The following is a 21618-nucleotide window of genomic DNA, read 5'->3' on the forward strand; positions in this document are numbered from 1 at the left end:
CCACGTCTTCAACTGTAAATCGGAGATAATAATAGTACTTATGTCATAGGGTTGTAAAAATTAAATGGCGAGCCGTTGTAGCACTCTTTGCGCAGGGCCTGATGCATGCCCTCAGTGGTATGTCTCCTTATTTTTTCCTTCTTGTTAATACCATCTCCAGTCTTACAGGAGACCTTCAAGGAAGGTGTTATAATTCCATTTTTCAGATGACGAGACTGAAGCGCTTTGATGGAGGAGGTGGCTCAAGGCCACCTAACGTAGAAGTAGCAGAGTTGACTTTTGAACCCAGATCTGCAAACTTCACACCCCGCGTTTTCCCCACTTTGCCATGCTGCCTTCAGTTTCTTAGGTGTTACTATCCCATTTCAAAGATGAGAAAACTGAGACTCAGAGAGGCCACTTAACTGGTGAGCAAGGTGATTTCCTCCGTAGCACAGAGCTTTGTTACCCACCAGGTCAGTGGGGTGTGATGGGGCTTCGTGTGGGGACTGTGCGTCGCCCAGGGCTATGTCAGGAATTCTCACCACGATTTCTGGTAGCGTCTAGTTGGTGTTTTAAGGTCTTTTAGGCCTTAGCCACCTCGGATGCTGTGTCCAAACCTTTGGGCATGGATATTTTTAAAAACCAAACAAATAGGACCAACTGTGTCTGACCAGCAAGCACTCTGAATAGCATGGAAGCACAGGACACATTTACAGTCGCACCGACCCTGGGCTTCTGGGTACAGGGCATCCAGGAGGAGGCCTGTGTGCACAGATGACTCTACCCAGCTATGCTGGCCCCCAGGGCCCTCACCACCAGTCTGGATTTAGCTTTCAGAACCTCGGGAACCCAGTTGCCCTCTGCTGCCACTGTCCGTGAGTGGCTGACAGAGACACCAACTGTGGATTCTTCTGGAGCCTGGAGTTTGCTCTCTGACCCAGAATCAGCCTCAGTCTAGGAGTGTACCTGAGACAGTCTTTGCCCTCCAGGGTGGGGATGGGAGAGGGTTTAATACATCAGCCAGAGTAGACTTTGCCCTAACCCACTTCTCCGGCAGAGTTCCGGTTCAAGAGCAACAATGTGGGACTGTAGTGCTGACAGGAATGCGGGGGACGCACATGAAGCTGCCCAGCCTCTGGTAAAAGGGGCGGTGTGGGCACGTGGTGATATGGCAGTCCTGGCTAGCACCCTGGGATCCAGCAGTCAGGCAAACATTTATACGAGACTGTGCCAAGCCCTTGTGACAGACAGATCAATAAAACGGACCCTGCCCTCCGATCCCATGGGAAGGAAGGGCAGTCATGAGAATAGGTTCATCTGGAGTGGGTTACGCTGGAAGACTCGCGTGTGAAGAGCAAGAGGCAGGATCAGGCTCTGACGTGGGGTTGTGGAAGGCTATGGACAGGAGCGGGCGTTTGAGTTGAGTCTTTAAGAGGAGCGGGGTTTGACAGGCTGCGGTGGTGGACCTGAGGCCCGGACGAGAAGAACCCTGGGATGTGTTGGGGCGGCAGTGCGCTGTTTGGTGAGGTCACCAGGGTGTGTGTTTAGGGTATGGTGGGGCCGGGGCGCGGGAAAGCAGGCCGGAGCAGGATTGGACAGTGCTCTGTACCCACTGACATGGTCACACCCAGGCTTCACAAGGGCCCCTATGGGCAGCATGGGGGACACGTGGAGAGGGCTGTTGGCAGCGTTTCTCTGATGACAAGTGACCTATTCATGTATTTATTGGCCATTTATCTTTCTTTGTGAAGGAAGGTCTGTTTGTTCAAGATCTCGCCTATTTTTTCTGTATGGTTATCAGATACAAGTCCTTTGTTAGATTAATGTATTGCAAATATCATCTCCCTTCTGTCACTTGCCTTTTTACTCTTTTAATAGTGTTTTTGATGATCAGAAGTTCTTGACTTAAACTTAGTCCAATTTGTCAACCTTTTGGTTGACCTTAACCTTCATTTCATGGTTAATGTTTTTGTGTCCAGTTTCAGAGGTCTTTACTTATCTTGAGGTCATGAAGATGTTCTTTTATAGTAGCTTTTAAACTAGCTCTGCCATCCAGCTGAAATTGACTTGGTGAATTGTGTGAAACACTAAAATTTTTTTTTTTAATTTTTTAATTTTATGGGTATTCACTCCACCTGGCACCACTTACTGATGCTTTTCCGACTGCTCTTCAGTGTCACTGTTGATATCAATCACGTGACTGTATATGTGGGGGTACGTTTCTAGACTCTTCTGTTCTATTGATCTGTCCTTTATCCTTTCACCAATACCTCAGTGTTCTAGTTTCTATGAGTTGACAGTTATTCTTAACTTGATATCTGGTGGCTAAGTCCTTCAGCTTTGTTCTTCTAATATTCTCTTGGTTTTTTGGGGCCCTTGACACTTCCCTGTAACTTTTAGAATCAGCTTGTCAATGTCTACCAAAACTAAAGAGACAAACACACAAAAAGCTGCTGGGATTTTAGTTGGGATTGGATTGAATCTATAAATTGATATCTTACAATATTGAGCCTTTTAATCCACAAACATGATTTTCTCCCCCAGGGGAGGTCTTTTGAATTGTTTTTAATAGCAGTTAATGTCTAAAGAGGAGCAATTACAAGCAACAATTTCTCTTAATAATAATAATTTTTAAAGTGGCTCTTTCATTTGCACTCCCTCTCCCTCCTCAGCTTGTACCTACGAACAGAGCATTCCATGCCAGGCAGCTCCTGATTGAAGGGGCCTGGGACAGTGACGGTTCCCACAGGAGTATGAAGCTCCGGGGAGCCCCTCTGTGCCCCCGCATACTTTGCCTTCACGCATGTGACGCAGTGCTCTGCATGGAGCCGCCCATCTCATTGGATGGGCAGCTGTTTCTATTTCTGCTTCTAATGGTACAAAGATAGCAGCCCATTCCTGTCTGGGCCCCTGGCTGGGCTCAGGGCCTAGTGAGAGTGAAGATACGAAGAGAATGGCTGTTGAATTAGTAAATAGTAAACTTGTGTATGTGGCTGCCTCTTGGGCAAACTGGCCCACAGGCTTACTCAGTATTTTTACATTTTTAAATGAAAGGCTGGCAATTTCACATAAAACCTAAACTTACAGCTTCTTTGGAACAAAAGTCAGAGGATCTGGACACGTCGAGCCCTCTGTGCTGCCTGCCAGCCGTGGCTGCGGCTGAGCGGGGCCATGTTTCCAGATGGGGCCTGCTCCACAGCCTCCGCCCCCAGCTGCCTGGCGGCTGTGCCCCTCTGCTGGTTCACTGCCCTGTGCCCCATCCACCACCCCCCATCTCTGCCACATTTCTGGTGTCAGAGCGCTTTAAAGGAAAACAAAGCTTATTATGGAACATTTCAAACAAACACCCAAGCATAGAGCGTAGAAGAGTGAACTCATGCACTCATCACCCAGTTTTAACAATTATCCTCTCCTCACCAATCTTACCTCCTTCTCCCTCCCTACTGTGCCTGGATTCTCTTCAAGCAATCACATAATTTTATAATTAATCGTATAATTTGTAGGAATTATGAATAAAGCAATTACATGATCTCACAGAAAGCTGGAAATATTTCCTGTGAAATGATATGGAAATAAGAAAATAATTTCAGTCCTCTAAAATTCAAGGACTCCCTTTTTAAACATAACTTAATGCCCTATTCCTGAAAGTCAGCAGTAAGCGTCATTATCATCAGATATACAATCAGCATTTGTTCATAGTGCCCTGTGGACTGATAAAATTTTTTAAACAGTTTTTAAAAAATTCCGGATCTAAACAAGACCCATACATTACACTTCATTAATAAATCTTATAAGGCTCTCTTGGGGGTCAGGTATATTGAGGTATAATTTACGTGCAATAAAATTCACCTTTTAGGAAAAATGAAGTAAAATTCACTGTGTAAGTATAAAGTTTTATGAGTCCCATCAGATGTATGTGGTTGTGTAACCAGTGTTACAGTCAAGATATAGAATATTCCATCATCCCAAAAAACTCCCCTCACCCCCCTCCATCTGGGCAACCACTGATTGTATTTTGGTCCCTGTAGTTTTGCTTTTCCCCAAATGTCATGCAAATGGAATTATGTAGCTACAGCACGGGCTTTCCCTCCATCCCTGTTTTTTCCTTAAAGCATTTTTGAAGAAACCAGATCATTTATTTCACAGAGTTTCCCACAGTCTGGATTTTGCTGATTGCATCCCACTGGGGGTGGCTTCTGAAAAGCCTCAAAAGAGCCTGTTTTCCTACGTGATCTTTATTTGGGGACTTGCTCTGGACAGAAAGGCCAGGAATGCCAGGAGTCAGGGCTGCTGGCTTCGTTTCTATCCGTCTTTATCTTTTGAGTGCTGACATGTGGAAAGTGAGCTAGAGTTCTTTCCACATCCCGCTCAGGGTCACCCTCTCTATAGAGAGGTCCTTGGCTCTGCCAAACATGAAAATAGTAACACGGATGAGTTTTACAAAGAGAAAAGCACTAGGAGAAGGCCCCTGTGGATGTGGAGAGCGGACCATGCCTGAAAGCTCCCGTCAGTGCAATGGCAAAGAGATGGGCTCAGGATATTTCCTCTGCCCCTGCAAGCACAGCCTGGGCTTTCTGCTGCCACCTGGCCCTCAGGGACTTTGTCTGCCTTTCCTTCTGCTCTGTCCCCCGATGAGATTGGTGTGGCGTTGGCAGAGCTAAATAGCCTAGCAGTTCCTTGGACCTCAGTCTCTCACTTCGCTCTCCTGCACAGTAGCAGTCACCTGCCTAACACGTGACAGGCCAGTCACTGCCCAGTGGTCTCGGGCTCAGGAGATAGGCCAGAGGGCCATGGCAGGGTGTGGGATCCCAGTCTGCCTGTTGGTGGGTACATGTCGAAGGCTATATGGGTGGGGGGTGGCGTCTATGAGGGAAATAGCAGCCCACTTGAGCCTGAGAGCACCCCACATGACAGGGACCTAGGATCCCTGGGAAGGACTGTGAAGTATGATTTCTGAACATGCCTAGGGACACACCTGGGACTTGTGGGACAGGGAGGCACAGCCGGGCTCAGTGGACATGAACTTTCACAGGCCTGGAGTTGAGTTACTGCTTCACCCCCGAGCCGCCCTCTCCTTAGTTCCCAAATGGGGATAGAAATCCTTGCCCACTTCACAGGCTGGGGAGGATTCAATGAAATAAAATATAAAGCTCCTTGAATACTAGCTGGCATGCAGTCGGCACACAGTAAGTGGTAGTTCCCGTTCCCATCTTTTATCTTTGCCTTGTGGCTTCCCACACCTGCTTTAACCTCCCACCTGCCAGAGGCCCGCGGTCACAGGAAGCGCCTTCACTCTGCTCGTCCATCACTGCTGGTTTCCGTTCTTCGCTCCATCAGTAGAGACAGCTGCTGTTATTTATTTAAGCACCAGCCAACCACTGCGTTTTCACCAAAAGCAGCTCCCGTACCATCAGCTTTCTGCCCCAGGGCTCAGGACTGTGTTGCCTACGATAGAGAAATCGGGGCCTGCTGGTGGAACTGTCTTTCCCGTGGTGGAGGCTTCAGAGTCAGAGCTGGTCCTGTGCTGCCCGCCTGCCCCACAGCTCCAGCGCCATCACATGTGTGTCGGCTCTCCTTCCCTCTCTGACAGTGGGGGCCTGCTACGCTGGCGGGTGGAGAACTTGCCACCACACCACTGGGCTCCCGAGGGGAGCCGTTCAAAAGCAGCCATCCCATGTGTCACCAAGGGCAGGAAAAGTCCCAGAAGAAACCACTTCTGCTGTGCAGAAGATTAAATCTGAGTTGCAGTTTTCAGAAATCCTTCTGAGTGCTGCCTGGGATGGGAAACAAAATGAATCACACTGGGACGTCTTGGTTCATCTCTGTCCAAGTGACTCAGTGCTTTTGTCCACCCTCCCTTTCGTCTTCCCCACACAGCGGGCTGCAGTTGACTTCTGAAGCCTGAAGCAGGGAGACTCCTGCTCCCAATTTAGGAGTGGAGAGCTCTAATTGAAACCTTTTGTGCTCCATTCCGGAGCCGCATGGTCTCTGGGCTGGGAGCTTGGGCCAGATGCGGCCTCTGAGATGGGCAGCTTGTGCTTGGGTTCTTTGACGGGCGCGCCTTAAAACGAAATCTCAGCAGCGAACAGTGACCACCTTGCCAGCGTACCCCTGCTGCACAACGGGAGGGTAAGATGTGCTGGTCTCACAGCACACAGGGTGCGCCCAGGTGACGGGCCGACTAGTGTCTTAGGCTCTGTTGCCCATAGTTCCTTTGCAGGGAGGAAGACATGAGCCAGATCTAATTTAATGTGATCCTGAGGCACCCTGGCCGCGGGATCAATGCAGCTTCCTTTATGGAGAGACGGCCCTGCCATAGCAACCTGCACAACTGCCTTCTAGTGTTTAGAAGAGCTTTATTCAGCCTCCATGACTTCCTTTTATTTATTTTTTTTCAAATGGGAAAGGGGGAGGATGTGGAGAGAAAGGGCTTTGATATAAACAGTTTCCAAGGAGACCCGAGTTGGGGTTGGGAAGGTTTTCTCCTTCCCTCGGTCCATACCGAAGAAGGAGGGGTGTGTGCCCAAACGCAGGGGATCACGGGAGGTTTCAGTCTGGAGTCCTGGTTCCTCCCTGCTGGAATCTCCAGATGTTGCAGTGTTCTCAGGCTCGTGGGGAGGGATGCACGCAGGGCCTGGGCTGAGCTTCTGAGAGGACTTCGGGGTGCCCAGGAGCACTTGCAGGGTCTGGGCCCTGCCAGCGCTGTCGAGGATGGATAGGACCCGACCTCCTAGCTGCTGGCTCCCAGCCCAGTTCCAGGAGAGCACTGCAACCTGCCTTCTTCCTTAAGTCCTGGAGTTGGGAGTGAGAAACCATGGGGTGCACGTACTCAGCTCCGCTGGATGAGCCCACCCTGAGAAGGTCAGTTCCAGACAGTGTCCACGGCAACAAACTGTGTCGATGCCCCTCTGGCTGGGGGACACCTGACACTTATACTCCAGTGTGGATGGAACTTGTTCCTGGTCAGGAACACCCTGCAGGCACAGAGAGGGTGCTGTGTAGTTACCCAGCAGAGCTGAGGGCATCTCCGGCGGGGTAGGGGGAACTTGGCTGGGCAGGGGCACTGCTGGCCCTTCCAGTCCTGGATTTGCAGGCTGCATGTCCCTGTTTCCAAAGGACGGGATTTGGACTGGAAACCAGGAAGGCCCCAGTCACCGACTCCTCTGCCTGGGAAAGATCAGATTTAATGTGCAAATTCCGGTGAGAAGCTGTCGAGGAATAAAGCCAGTTGAGGGCACTCAGGTGAGCAGTAATGGGTAGACAGGTTTTGCTGCGCCCCAGCAGGCTAGGTGTAACTAGTAGGAATAGCAGGAAAGTGTGCTGTTGGGCCGGTGGCTAGAGGCACGAGGTCTTCCTCAGCCGCCGCCTTGGGTTTCCCTTTCCCCTCATGGACTTTGGTCTGCCCAGGATCTCTGGAAGCCGTCCCTGGAGAGGGGGGCAGTGTTCTTCCTTTCCCTCGGGGTTGAAGCTAGTGAAGGGGTCAGAGCTGGCCTTCAGAAGTGTTCATGCCTCTTGGGAGAACCCTTCCTCCGGGGACAGGCCGGGTAGCCGTCCTGCCCGCCTCTGACTTTTTAGCCAGATGTGCCTGGAGGGCTTCCCTCTCCACTCCCAGAGCCGCCGGCCTGCAATTCCAGCCCTGTGCAACTGCATCAGGAGGCCACACTGAGGCCCTCCTCCCGTGCCCCTCCCCACACACATGTGGGCCTCATCTGGGAGCCCCTCAGCTGCCAGTTCCCATGGCTTTCTCTCTCGGGAGCCATTTTGTCTCTGAGAACAGAGCACAGCACTTCTGAGAAACCCTTCCTGGTTTCTCTAGCCATAGTGCCTGCTCCCTCTGAAGCCCTGTGCTGGGCCAGCCGACGCCATCATTGGGTCTTAGTACCAGCCACCTTGTGCTGCTGGGCCGTGGGAATCACAGAGTGACCCAAACAGCCTCCTTCTAGAGAACACCCTCTTTATCCCTGAGAGTTAACCAAGTTCCAGGTGCTGTGCAAGGCGCTGGGGGACACTGCAGAAGCCAAGAGGCAGTGTTTCCAGTCAGAGGGATCTGAGGCCTTGAGAGGCCACGACGTCACAGGCCCATTCCGTGGCAGAACGAGGATTTGAACTCGAGTCCCTGCTCCTGATACGCGGCCCCTCCCGTCCTGCCATGATTCTCCTTGGGGCCTGTCTTTCCCAACTTGGTGATTGGCCCTTGGAAGGCAGAGGCTGCCTTGTTTAGTCTCATGCCTGTGGTGCTGGCACAGTGCCCTCCCCACCCAAGCTGGCACACATAACCTGTAGGTGGAAGAGCAGCCCTGCACTCACTGGGCAAAGGTGTGCCACTCGTCCCTTTCTTCAGCAAGTCTTCAAATCCACCTTCTTTGAGATGTAGCTTCTGTAGAAGCCTCCGTCCTTTCAGACGAGACAGTCGTTCACTTTTCGGCCCTTGAGTGGGTAGGGGAACCCTCCAAAGGCCTTCTCAGACCACCTCTGCCAACCTTCTGCTGGGCAGAGGACTCATCGGCGCAGGAAGCCGATAAAACATGCTGAGTACTGGGCACTGTGCCAGTGGCAAAGAGATCCATGGGTATCTCCCCCCAAATTAGTAAGGCCAGACCTCAGATTGAGCAGTGAGAATACATTGAATTAAGTGCCTGGATGGAGCTGTGTGATGTACCAAAGATGGGGCAAATAACCTTACCGTCTGCGGAGCAGGGAAAGTTACTCCCATGAGGAAATCATACATTCTGTCTGAAGTATAGGGAGGAGTTTGTGGGGAAAGGTTAGTGGAAGGATATTCTCGGCGAAGGCAGCAGTGTGTCCAAAGACAAAGAGTAGCCAAGAGAACTGAGTCGTCCGTGTGGCCCAGAGCATTTGGAAGGTGGAGTTCGGGAGATGGGGCTGGGCCATGGTGTGAGATGTATTCCGAACCGTGGCCTCCGTTCCCTTACCTAGAATGTCTTCTCTGAGATGGGTCTCTACTGGGGCCTAGCTATTCTAACTGTCCTCATTAGGGCCTTCAGAATCAGTCTATATCCACGTTCAACGTTTCTTAACATAAAAAGTAACTTTCATTTTCCTTCTACAAAAGCATTACATGTTCATTATAGAAAAGAAGGGTGGGGGAGTTGGGAATAGAAATTAGCAAGAAATAAAGGGGACGGGAAAGACTCATAATTGCTCCCCTAGGAGAGAACTTTGAACGTGTTAGTGTGTATCCTTCTTTCCTTTTAAACAAGGGGATTGTGTCCCCCATCTTGTGTATAACCTGCTTTTCCAACCTTTTTCCCAGTAGTGACCTGCGCTGCCCTGTTTAATAGTGAACAGTGTGTGTCACATGGCCATAACGTGTCCAGCTTCTCTCCTTTTATTAGACATTAGAATTACCCCTTCTTTTTCACTATAAAATGTATTTTGAATTATAAAAATGTGAAAAACAAAAATTGGGAACATTCTGGAAACCATCTCATTCATCCTTTATCCTAACCCTTCCATGTTGTCTCTCAAGATGTATTTCTCTTCAGGTCCTTTTTCTATGAATAATTAATAGTGTGCACTCTTTTTTAAGGGCACAGATTCTCTTTTTTCTCCCATCAGTCATACAGGTTACCCTGGAAGAGGCTAAGTGTGAGGGGAGGTGTGTTTACGACCTTGGTGGCACAGCCATAGCTCATCTTTTCGCCTGGCTCTGCATTTTCTAAATTTCTACCAGACCTTCTGCATCTGTACTCCGTGACCAGGTGCAGTTGAGAAGTGGCAAAAGAAGTGTTCCATATAAGTAAATATTCCAAAACCTCAAGCCCAGCCCCTTTTAGGTGTCAAACAAATGCATTTAGTTTGTTCTTGTCTTTTAATTAAGGTAAAATTCATACCTCTTAAAGTTCACCATTTTAACCATTTTAAAGTGTACAGTCTTGCGTTTAATATAATCACACTGTTGTACAACCATCCTCACGATCTAATTCAAAACGTTTTCATCACCCTAAAGGGAGACGCTGTCCCATTATTAGCAAGCTGGCCCCCCACCCCCAGCACCCCTCCTCTACCTTGTCTCTATGGCTTTGCCTGGTCTGCACATTTCATATAAATGGAAATTACATTTAGTTTTGTTTCTGCCTTTTTTCTCATAATACTTCATCAGAAACGTTTGTGTAGGTTGCTGATAGTTTTCTCAACTATCAGTTTAAATTTACACTTGATTTATATTTGGTAGGTAATATACTCTTGTGACTCAGAATTCAAAAGGAACCCAGGGGTCGGGGTCACACCGCTGTGCTCCTCGCTTTCTTCACCAAAGAGTGAGTCTTGCCAAGCCTGTCATTAGTGCAGATAGACATTTGGTGTTCAAGTGTACGTTCTAGTTCACGCCGTGCCTAATGTAGGGCGGGTAGTAAGACGTGGCTGTTGGTGGCTGGGCAGCAAGATGTCCAGACACAAGACCCCTTCGGAGTATGTATGACTTGGACTGGGAATGGGAAGAGAATGGGGCGGGCCTGAGGGCCTCCACTCGTGCTCTTGGCCTGGCCCTGCTCATGTCAGAATGGACCTATCCTGGGGACACTAGAGTAATGGGGAGGCAGGGGGCCGCCGTCGCCGGGTAGGGAAACCTGGGCAGCCGGCCTCCAGCTGCCTCCCTCTTGCCCCTCATGGGGCCGCTGCTGACAGTGCCTTCGAGACAGAGGAGAGAAGCTGGAGTGGCCGAGTCAGGCACTGGGCCTTGCCTCCCATGGGGCCCCACGTATAATATTGTTTAACACTAGGCCCAGAAAATAGCCTACTATTTCGTGCTAAAATAGGTTAGTAGGTCCTAATAGTCCTGGACCTAGTAATCTAGGAAAAACTCAGCAGGGGCTTACACGTGAAACTTCTATCTCTGTGTTTACAAATACGTGTCTAAACAGCTTCTCAGAGGCATCCTTACAAGACACTTTCACTTATGTAACTTTTTCCATGGACCCCAGACCTCAAGCCTGAGGGATATCACTTTTAGGCAGTTGTGACACGTGTGTGTACACACCCACTGGCACTCCACTTTTTAGTACACTTTCCCACTTGAGGGAGGATGTAAGGGAAAGAGCAGGGATCTCTGAGTCAGGCTGGGGTTGGTCCCTGCCTGGCAACTTACTGGCCAGGGAACCAGGCCCAAGTCCTGCCTTCGGCTTATGTTAACTCGTCTGTAAAACGGGCGTTCAGGTTCCTCTGTATGGGGGGTGAGGAGGGGCCTGCTTTGTGGCAGGGGCTTTCTGGATGTGATCTCGTTATCCTCCCCGAGACCCCACATCTCCAAGATGTCACCCAGGTCGCAAAGTGCCTGGCCATCTCCGATTGCATCCTTGCCCCCTGGCCAGCCTGCCTGACCGGCATGGACTCCTGGCTGGCAGGCTGAAGGCAGAAGGGAGCCAGTGAGTTCTAGACGGCCTCCAGGGAGCCCCGATCTGGAGAGAGGAAAGATGGAGGCTCTGCACCCTCCCCGAAGCCGCCCACTTCTGATCCCAGCCCACCCCACCCAGACAGTCGACTTTGGGTGTCTTCATACCTCATCGAATCCCTTTCGGCCCTGCTTTGATCTTATCTATGGTCCATTGTGTTTGATGAAAAATGCAGCTTCTTGCCTGGACCTTTCTAAATCGGAAATGGGGGTAGTCTTGGCCATTCTGTGAAAAGGATTTGCTAAGTAAATAAATGGCATGAATGGAGAGGAGGCCAGCCTTCATCTAACTTTGGAAAAACTGTGGGAATACTCAGCACCTGCCTGCACATCCGGCGGCCAGTCTGTACCACAAGCTTTTGTGTGAGGAGCTGGTGCCCTCTGGCCACCCCGGGATCGTGCTATTGGCTGCGGTCTGTCAGGGGAGGTGGCAGGGTGAGTGGGAGCTCCCTAGAGGAGATGGGGCCCAGTTCAGGGCCCTAGAAAGTGCCAGGATGACGGCAGGGAACAAAGAACTGTGGCCTCACTGCACAGATGGGGAGGAATCCAGGGGAGTTGGTACTTGGGCAGGGTCTTAGGGGGGAACAGGGGTCTGTGGATGAGGAAGTGGGGTGAGGGCGCTGTGGGTGGAAGCAATGGCTTGACGGGATTCTGAGCCATAATGGAGGGAGTCAGGTGAGGCTGGGCACAGAATCTGAAGGGACTTGTGTACCCCTGTGCTGTGGGGCATGGGAGCCATGAGGGTTTGCGAGTGGAGCAGGCAGAGGTGTGGTCAAACCTGTGTTCAGGAGACCCGGGCACTGTGTGAGGCAGGGATTGGAGGTGAGAGAAGGCTGTGGGGACCGTTGGCTGTGGGTGTTGAGGGATGGGGAGGGAGGCCTTGACTGTTTTGTTCTCGTCTATCCCGGGGTAGGGGGCCTGGCTCTGCTACGTTGTTGGTATCTCGAGAGGCTTTGGATTTACTGTAGGGGGAGGGGGCGAGGCCTGGCAGCCCCGGCACTGGCCCAGAGGCAGCTGCTGGTGTGGTCACTGGGGAGGCGCGGGGCTGAGCTGAAATGCCTCGATGCTGCCACACACATCCCATGTCATCAGACACTTTTGTTTTTAGGACCTCCTCTGTCAAGGACAGCAGCTTCGTGGAAAAGATGAAGAAGACGGTGAGTTTTCTCTCTGTGCTCTTCTAAGCGAGTCTTGGCCTGGTGGCCGCTTAGGGGACCCCAGCAGGTCAAGTGCCTGGACAGGAGAGGGTGGGTGGGAACCCAGGCCCGGCCCCCTGCACGTACACTTTCGTCTAACCAAAGCCCCAAAGCAGCTCTGTTGTTGCTGGGACAGTTCACTTTGTTTTTGAATGTTTCCTTCTTGAACAAACCAAACTATAAGAATAGACTGTCCTCACTCAGGATGCCGTCCCGTCTCCTCCCTCCCACGCCAGGCTCTGTCCACGAGCGTATATGCACCCCACGTGGCTGTGATCGTGGCACAGCCACAGTTTTATCTGTTTGTTTTCATTTGTTTAAGTATTCAACTTGATGACAGGTACTACATTCACATGGTTACAATCCCAAACATAAACTCTGCAGTGGCACACCCATCTCCTGTGCCTGCCACTCACCACCAGTGTTTTTAGTATTTTACGAATCTTTCTAGAGCTTCTTTGGGCCCGTACAAAAAACACTGAGGCTCTTATACTTTTTTAAAACACAAAAAGTGGCATATGACCCACACTGTTACAGACCACGCTGTTTTTCTGACTTAATGCCGTATCTCGGCGATGCTCCCATAGCAGTTTCAATACACGTCCCTCATTCTTTATTACAGCTGCATCGCGATTTCATTATGTGACCGTAAGTACTGCATTTGTTTAAACACGGCCCTTTGATGGGTACTTGGAATATTTCTAACCTTAAACTCTTACAAATGATGCAGCTGTGACTCTGTAGAGCTGTGACTCTTGCATATTTGCAAATACAGTAAAATCCCGGAAGTGGAATTACTGGATCAAAGGCATATGCATTTGTAATTGTGATAGAAACTGCCACATTGTCCCCACAGGGGTCACACCAGGGCACTCGCATGAGCAACGTGGGAGAAAACCTGTTCCTCACAGCCTTGCCAACAGAGTTTATTATCAAAGTTTGGGGTTTTGCCCATTTTCTCAGTTAAAAAAAATGATGTCTCTGTAGAGTTGTAATTTGCATTTTTCTTATGAATGAGGTTCAGCAGATTTTCGTATGTTATGATGGCCGTTTTTTATAAAAAAAATAGATTCTCTATTCAAATATTTTGCTCAACTTTTCCGTTGGGATTGATCTTTCTTGAGGAATTCTTTAAAATTATTAGGGAGCCTTACCCCTTGTCTGTGATATGAGTTAAAAATATTTTTCCCAGTTAATAGTTTGATTTGACTTGGCTTATCATGTGTGCTTATTTGTTTTGCCATGTAAAAGTTACACAGTCCGCTTTATTCTTCTTTCTATTACTTCTGGACTTTGAGTCATCATTTGAAAGTCCTGCCCCACTCTGAAGAGATAAAGGAAATTCTCTCATGTTTTCTTCCAGTACTTTTACAGTTTTATTTTTCATATTTAAAATTCAATCTGTTGGGAATTTATCCTGGCTTATGATGTAAGGTACTCAGCACTGCTTTTTTTACACAGCTGAGTTCCATGTAATGGCGGCCATCTATTCCCCCACTGATTTTATCATATACATAATTCCCATCAGTTCTTTGGGGTCTATCTTCTTATCTTCCTATTCTAGTACTTTGATTTAGCAGCCTGTGTAGGTACGGTGTTATACTGTTTTAATGACTGTTGTAATATCTGGTCATGCGAGGCACTGCCTCACCCCATCCCATCACTTTTTCAGTTTTCTTGGCTATTTCATATGTATTTATTTATTTTGGGTCATGGTTTTTATTGAGATATAATTCACATTCCATTCAGTCCACCCATTTAAAGTATACGCTTTAGTGTTTTTTAGTATATTCACAGAGTTGTGCAAACCATCAATCACCACAGTCAATTTTCATCACCCCAAAAAAGAAAACCCATACTCGTTAAGTCACGCCCCGTCCCCTGCTCCGCCACCCTCAGCCCTCAACTGTTCATCTACTTTGTGTCTCTGTAGAGTTGCTGGTTACAAATGCCGTCATATAACATGTGACCTTTCGTGCTGGCATCTTTCAGTCAGCATTATGTCCCCAAGGTTCATCCGTGTGGTAGCGGTGGCAGCACTTTAGTCCTTTTTATTGCCAAATAATGTCCCTATGGCTGGAGTTACATTTATTTTTCCACAGGACTTTTAGGGTCACTTTGTTGAGGAAAAAAGAGCTCTTAAAATTTATGTTAGGATCATGTTACGTTTCTGTATTGATACAGGTAGAACTGACATCTTGTATGTTGCGTTTTCCTCTCCAAAATCAGAGTGCTTTCCATTTGGTTGAGTCCTTTATCACTCGGTAGGTTCTCATGTATTTCTCATAAGGTTGATTTCTAGGTACTTTACATATTTTGATCCTACTGTAAATATTTAGCTACTATTTTATATCCTATTTGGGTCTGTTTTCCTGATATCATAAGAATTTTCTCCTTTATGAAGTAGTTTTTGTAGTGATTATTTTATAATATGTTTTTAAATGATTTGTAGAAAATTCAGGAAATGTAAAAGGTATGAGAACACTTTAAACCAATTGTAATCCGTGTTTTATTTTGTCCTTTGTACACGTATCAGTTAGGGCTGGGTGCAGAAACCCAAAACCTAGTACTGGGCTACATAGGTGCAAAAATCCGAAACCTAGGGCTCTGGGTACCACTGCAGAGAAATCTGCAGTGTTTGCGTACCCTTCAGTGTCTGCGTACCCAGAAGGTGGCCTGTGCCTCACTGCCACCTTCCAGATCTTGCAAAGCACATCCAGTTGCCAGATCTAATTTGCTGCAGCCCTAGCTGCCGGAGTCCAGGGAACAGGGTTGGGGCTTTTCAGTAGCTGCTGCAGAGGCACAGTGGTGGTGGGGGGATGGGCAGGACGAAGAGCCGTGAGCCAGTCCATATGGTTCCTTTTCCTATTGTGTAGATTTTTTAAAATAAGTATTACTTTTACATCATCCAGAAAAACTCACCCATAATTCCCCATTTAGAGACTCTTGGTGTATTTCTTGCCTGTCTTTTTCTTTTGTGTATGCATGTATATACTATACAAAACATATACAGACACATATATGTGGGTGCGTGTATGTAACAAAATTGGATTACACTATACATACTGTTTGGTCACCTTTTTTTACTGAGCGCATTATGTTGTATTTTTTCATATGTCACTTTAAAATCTGTCCGAAGTGTGACGTTGAGTAGCTGCATGTGTAAGATTCCACTGATGGCTGGAGGCAGCTGGGTGGCCTGAGCCCCCATCCTCACCACAGGAGCTGTGGCAGTGAGATGCTAGCCCGGAGTGACCTAGAGAGGACTGTGGCAGGAAGGAAAGAGGCTGCCCCTAAGGCGCCCCCCCTGCCTGGCCGGCCCTGCGGTCACCTGGAGTCCCCGGTGAAGCCTGTGGCTCTTAGCCCCCCACTGAGCCTGCGTGTCTGGCCTTCCCTAGGGCAGGAACATCATCGTGTTCTATGGCTCCCAGACGGGGACCGCCGAGGAGTTTGCCAACCGCTTGTCCAAGGACGCCCACCGCTACGGGATGCGGGGCATGTCAGCCGACCCCGAGGAGTACGACCTGGTGAGCTGTCCCCACGCTCTGGTCCTTGCTCCCATTAAGCCAGGTGTCCCTGGATCATGGAGCTGCTTCATGGGCTGAGTTAGTCAAAGGGACAGACAGGAATGCGTGTCTCCTGTCATTTGTACTAGCAGCCAGGTGGCCCCGGTTTTAAGGACATGAAGAACACCTGGCCCAGGTGTGCACTTGTGAGCTCCCAGCGCTGCTCATGCCCAGCCGTCCTGTTCTGCGCGCTGTGCGCTTTCCAAGTGCTGGGTGGGTGCTAGCAGAAGTGTATTGGGTGTGGCTTTAATAACGAAAGGGTCTCGGCAGGTGAGGAGAGGACCTGTTTCCCATCTCTCCCCCACACCCCCACCTAAACGGCAGCAGCAGGGGAGCTGGACTGAGGAGGCGGGGAAGTGCTCTGCCCCTGCTCTGCCCTGACTGCCTGTGTGGCCGTGGGACAGCCCCTTCCTCACAGATGAGGAACGAGGGCGTTGGACATTGGACGCCACCTCTGGGAACCCTTCTGCTGGGCTTTGAAATGAGGCCGCAAAGTCCTGTGTCTGGGCCAGGGCGGAGGAGCGGGGACGGAGCCCGAGGGAAGAGTGCCGCTTGGGTTGGGGCAGGAGACCTTGAGAGCTGGGAAAGGCTTTGGGGTTGTGGGGTCCTCCCCCACTCGGGGCACTGAACACCCGGGCCCTGCCCTTCTGTCTCAGGCCGACCTGGGCAGCCTGTCGGAGATAGAGAACTCCTTGGCGGTGTTCTGCATGGCCACCTACGGCGAGGGGGACCCCACTGACAACGCTCAGGACTTCTACGACTGGCTACAGGAGACGGACGTGGACCTCTCCGGAGTCAAGTATGCGGTGAGTCCCCCCTTTCTCCAGTGGCTCCCGTGGGCTCCCGGGTGGCGGCCTGTGGCGCTTCCCCTGGGCGTCCAGACTCCCACGTCCAAAAGGAAATCCTCCAGGTCTCACCTCCTTGTGACCAGCCAGGGCAGGCCACGGTGTCAGGACAGGGGGCCTGGCAGGGAGCTCATGGCAGGGAGCCCGGGTCAGGCTGCTTACAGGGCGACCCCCTTTTCCGCCCGGGGCCCCAGCGCTAAGAGAGCTTCTCCTTCCACGAGCCCAGCCCCACGTGGCTCCGGAGGGCATTTGTTGCTGGAGACTAAAGGCGAGAAAGGGGTGGCGGGATGACGAAGATGAGGCTGGGCGAGGAGAGCCGGATGGGAGGGTGACGCGCCCCTGCTGGCCGCCCAGGGTTGAGGTTTAGAGCCTGGCTGTGGAGGGTGGCTCCGGGCTGTCAGTCACCGAAACCAAGCCACTTCTAGGGGCCAAAGGTGTCCCACCTCACAGTGCTGCCCAGTGGCTTGGCCAGCACTGCCTGGAAACCTACCACTGGCCAGGCCTCAGACCCACCCGTGTCACACAGGTGTTTGGCCTTGGGAACAAGACCTATGAGCACTTCAATGCCATGGGCAAGTATGTGGACAAGCGCCTGGAGCAGCTCGGTGCCCAGCGGATCTTTGAGCTGGGGATGGGCGACGATGATGGGAAGTGAGTGCCCCAGACCCAGCCTGCACGCGAGGTCCCCTCCAGCTGTCAGGTGTCAGACGCCCTTGGGGTTAGGGGTGGCTGTGGCACATGAGGGGTGTGCAAAACACAGTGTGTGCTGAAACGCCGTGACACACAAAGGAAGAGTCACACCCCCCACCCTCCAACCCCTAGCGAGCGAGCCTTCTTTGCTTTTCTTCATCCTCCTGGCTTGTCCATGGTTAGTGCAGACATCTAGACACTTCCTGATACCTTGAGTGACATCACTGGGCAGGCAGCATGCAATGCAATGAGCCCTCCAGCTCTGGGGGCTGCTGAGAAGAAGAGGGCCCAGCGCCATCCGACACCCAGGTGGTTGGGAAGCCAGCCCACTGCAGGGTCTCATTGCTACAGTTGTGTGGCCTGGGGCCTGGCTCATTACGTCCTCTCCCCAGCCTGGAGGAGGACTTTATCACGTGGCGAGAGCAGTTCTGGCCGGCTGTGTGTGAGCACTTTGGGGTGGAAGCCACTGGAGAGGAATCCAGGTGAGTGTGTGCCCAGAATGGTCTATGGGCCGTGGGCGAGTTTCTCCTGAGAATGGGAGACCTGGCCTGGGGCGGGGTGGTGGGAGAGAGGGAGAGGTAGACTGGCAGAAGTTTGGTCAGATGCAGGAGGGTGCCAGGTCCCAGGCTAAGGTGTTGGGCTTTGTCTGAAATGACAGGCTTTCCTTACCTTCTCACAGAACCACCTGGAAGTATTCTGAACCCCCGGCTGCCCCACCCCTTCCCCAGCTGCGCTGGCTCTCTCCCACCTCATACGGCCTCTCTGGACCCTCATGCACTGTCTCCTGATAGTTTCACTCCCTGACTCAGCCACCCTTCCCCGCCTCCCCTGCCAGCCCCCAGCCTCACCCTCCGTCTCTCCTTTTCAGCATTCGCCAGTATGAGCTTGTGGTCCACAATGACATAGATATGGCCAAAGTGTACGAGGGGGAGATGGGCCGCCTGAAGAGCTACCAGAACCAGAAACCGTGAGTGGAGGGCATGGTTGGGGACCAGGCCCTGTGGTGCTTGCTTGTGCACCTGTCTCAGGTGCCTGGGGACAGCAAACAACTGGTCGTCCTCTGTGTCCCGCAGACCCCATCCCGTGGGGTGTCCTCATCTCCACCCTTGTCCAGGAGTGGGTGTAGGTGGGGGCACCCACGTTTTCATCTCCACTGCACAGGAGTGCATGAAGCCCAGAGCAGAGACGGGAAGCTGCTTGGTGCTCAGGGCCCACAGGACCCCTCCCCACCCAGAGGTCCCTCGTCCAGGGCACAGCCTCTGAGAGACTGGCACTTGCTCAGCTTGTACTTAAATGCTCTGAAGTTTTGCTGTGAATATCCTGGGGTGAGGGGTGCATAGCAGTTCCTGCACCAGGACATAGTAATTTCAGTTTTGAGTCTATGTTGCACTTTGGCAGAAGGACACTCTTCCTTGAATTCTAATATTTGGACTTTTTGTCCAAAAACATAGTGTTTCTCTCTTGGGCCCAACTAGCCTTACCGCTGGGTACTGCTGACTTCTGCTGGAACCACTCAGAAAAGTCCTCCTTTTACTCTCAGATCCAAGACCCAGCAGCCCTGCTTTAGTCAGTCCTGCTGGCGTCCTGTAACAGGAAGGCCAACATTTCAGTGACTTTAGAGCGTAAAAGTTCATCTCCTGTTCGTGTTGCCGTCCAGGGCAAGTGGGGGAGGGACCTCTGCTCCATGCAGTCAGTCGGGGACCCAGGCCCCTTCTGTCTCAGGGGCATCTTCAAGGACTTAGTCCCCCTTTGCTGTTCGCTCACCAGTGGGTACAGAATGTGGAGGGTCTCCCAGGTTCTTAGGGGCCAGCCTCACTTTCCACATCTGTAAATGGAGACACTGATAAGCGAGCTCTGCCCACTTTGTGGGGTTGTCAGGAGCATTGCCTGGGATTGGGCTGGGGGAGCCCTTTCCATGAGGCTTCCTCCTAGCCCTAGGCCGGCTCTGAGGTTCCCTGTGTTTTGTGAAACCAGAAGGGTCCCTTGGGGGCAGGGTGATTCAGATTGAAGACCTAGCCAATCACTGAGCTGCTCTCCTCCCCTCCCAGCCCCTTCGATGCCAAGAATCCATTCTTGGCTGTTGTCACCATCAACCGGAAGCTGAACCAGGGCACTGAGCGACACCTCATGCACCTGGAATTAGACATCTCAGATTCCAAAATCAGGTACGAGCTGCTGCCACCCGCTTCCCCTCACCTTCACTCGTGGCCTAATCTGGGTACAGAGCCACCTGCCATCCTGCTCCTGAGCCTCCCATCTCCCCCTAGGTATGAATCCGGTGACCATGTGGCCGTTTACCCGGCTAATGATTCTGCCCTGGTCAACCAGCTTGGCGAGATCCTGGGTGCCGACCTGGATGTTGTCATGTCCCTGAACAATCTGGATGGTGAGTCCTGGAATCAAGGCCACCCTCCCTGTCTGCCTGGGCCTGAGGCAGCTGGCAGGAGTGGGCCCCTTGGCAAGGCCTGCAGGTTGAGCTGCTTAGGCCTGAAGCCCTGGTGCCTGAAAGGACCCTTACACCCAAGATGCCACATTACGGGTTTTGGAGCAAACTCAAGGGTGGGGGGTCAAAAGTAGCTGTGGGGTCTGGCCCTGTGCCTTGGGGTTCCCTCCATTCCCCACACTGGCATAGTCCCTTGAGGGAGGGAGGGGTGCCTGGAGGCAGCTGGCCCTGCTGCCTGCCCAGACCCCATGTCCCGTGGGGAAGAGGGGGCTGCAAGCCAGGTCCCTGGTCCCCAGGCTCGGCTCCACCACAGCTGATCACTGGGGCCTGGGGCTGCCCTCTCCCTGCTCCAGGGGCTGCATCTTCTCACCTGTGAACTTTGGGATCAAAGTCAGCATCCCTAACAGTCCTCGGGGTCCATTCAGGGTGCTGAGTGCAGGAGGCACTAAATAAGGTGCAGGGCTTTCCCCAAGGCCTTGGTACCAGCTGCCCCGGGTGCTGCCCACTCGTCCTGTCTCCTAGCCTGGCCGCTCCTTCTCAGCAGCTCGAGTCAGCCCTTCGGAACAGCATGAAAGGGGGCTGATTTATATCAGAGTTCACTGTGCCAGCGACAGGGGACACGCCATTGGGTCTGTCGTTCTGTGGGGCATGTCCCTTGTACGACCAGAGACAGGAACTTGCTGAGGGAGGCTATGGAGTTCACCCCCCTCAGGAGACTCTGAATCCCCGCAGGGGGCCCTTCACTGCCCAGAGCGGCTGAGAGGTGCAGAGGCTCAGAACTTCCCAAAGCAGACGGATGTGCAGCTTTAGAAAAGATGTGCTCACTCCCACCCCCGCCCCACCCTCGTAGTGCAAGGCCTGAGCCCTGCTACTGAGCTCGGCACAGAGGTCGCTGGGGTGCTGGCAATACCCTCCTTTTTGATCTGGGTGCTAGATACACAGGATGTTCAGTTTGTGAAAATCCATCAAGCTATACATGTATGACTTGTAGATCATACTAAGGTCAAACGCCGTGGGAATTAGCCCCAAGCCCCTAAGTGCTGAGCCCAGCCTGGGCCGAGCCCTCAGCCCTCTGGGCAGTTCTGCAGCCACTCATCTGTGCACAGGCAGAAACGGCCCTGCAGTCTTGCCTCTAAGAGCTGGAGCCCCTTCTCGGCTGCTCCCAGGCTGGCAGCTGCTCTCGCCTGACGGGGAGGAGGTCAGCAAAGCTGGCTTGGTGACTGGTGGCAGTAGACGGCTGCAGCGAGGCCTGACAATGGGGCCTGTGCCATGGCTGCACCTGGAGTGGACAGGATGCGGCCCCAACAGCTCAGCCGTTTGTCCAAGTGTAAACACCGATCTGGAGGTGGCCCTGCATCACGGTCAAAGCCCCCGTGTTGGCATCTCACAGTCCTGAGCCTGGGGTCCCTATGGTAGACCAGGCCCAGCCCTCTGAGCTGCTCTAAGCAGGAAAAGGGCCCCTGCAAGGACTGAGACTCTGCTGGAG

The 21618-nt window shown here is 51.7% G+C and overlaps 1 protein-coding gene across 11 annotated transcripts in view; it reads left to right on the top strand.

Annotated features, from left to right (window-relative positions):
* Positions 1-21618, top strand: part of POR (cytochrome p450 oxidoreductase) — a 61506-nt gene that overhangs the window by 37689 nt on the left and 2199 nt on the right. For all 11 annotated transcript variants that reach the window (XM_081053473.1, XM_081053470.1, XM_081053477.1 and 8 more), the window contains 8 exons: positions 12501-12549; positions 15987-16115; positions 16811-16960; positions 17526-17650; positions 18082-18171; positions 18558-18656; positions 19738-19854; positions 19957-20075. In XM_081053473.1, the coding sequence (XP_080909599.1) occupies positions 12501-12549; positions 15987-16115; positions 16811-16960; positions 17526-17650; positions 18082-18171; positions 18558-18656; positions 19738-19854; positions 19957-20075 (878 nt within the window). The remainder of the gene's footprint in view (positions 1-12500; positions 12550-15986; positions 16116-16810; positions 16961-17525; positions 17651-18081; positions 18172-18557; positions 18657-19737; positions 19855-19956; positions 20076-21618) is intronic.

Source organism: Rhinolophus hipposideros (assembly GCF_964194185.1).
Source record: "Rhinolophus hipposideros genome assembly, chromosome: 7".
Classification (NCBI taxonomy): Eukaryota; Metazoa; Chordata; class Mammalia; order Chiroptera; family Rhinolophidae; genus Rhinolophus; species Rhinolophus hipposideros.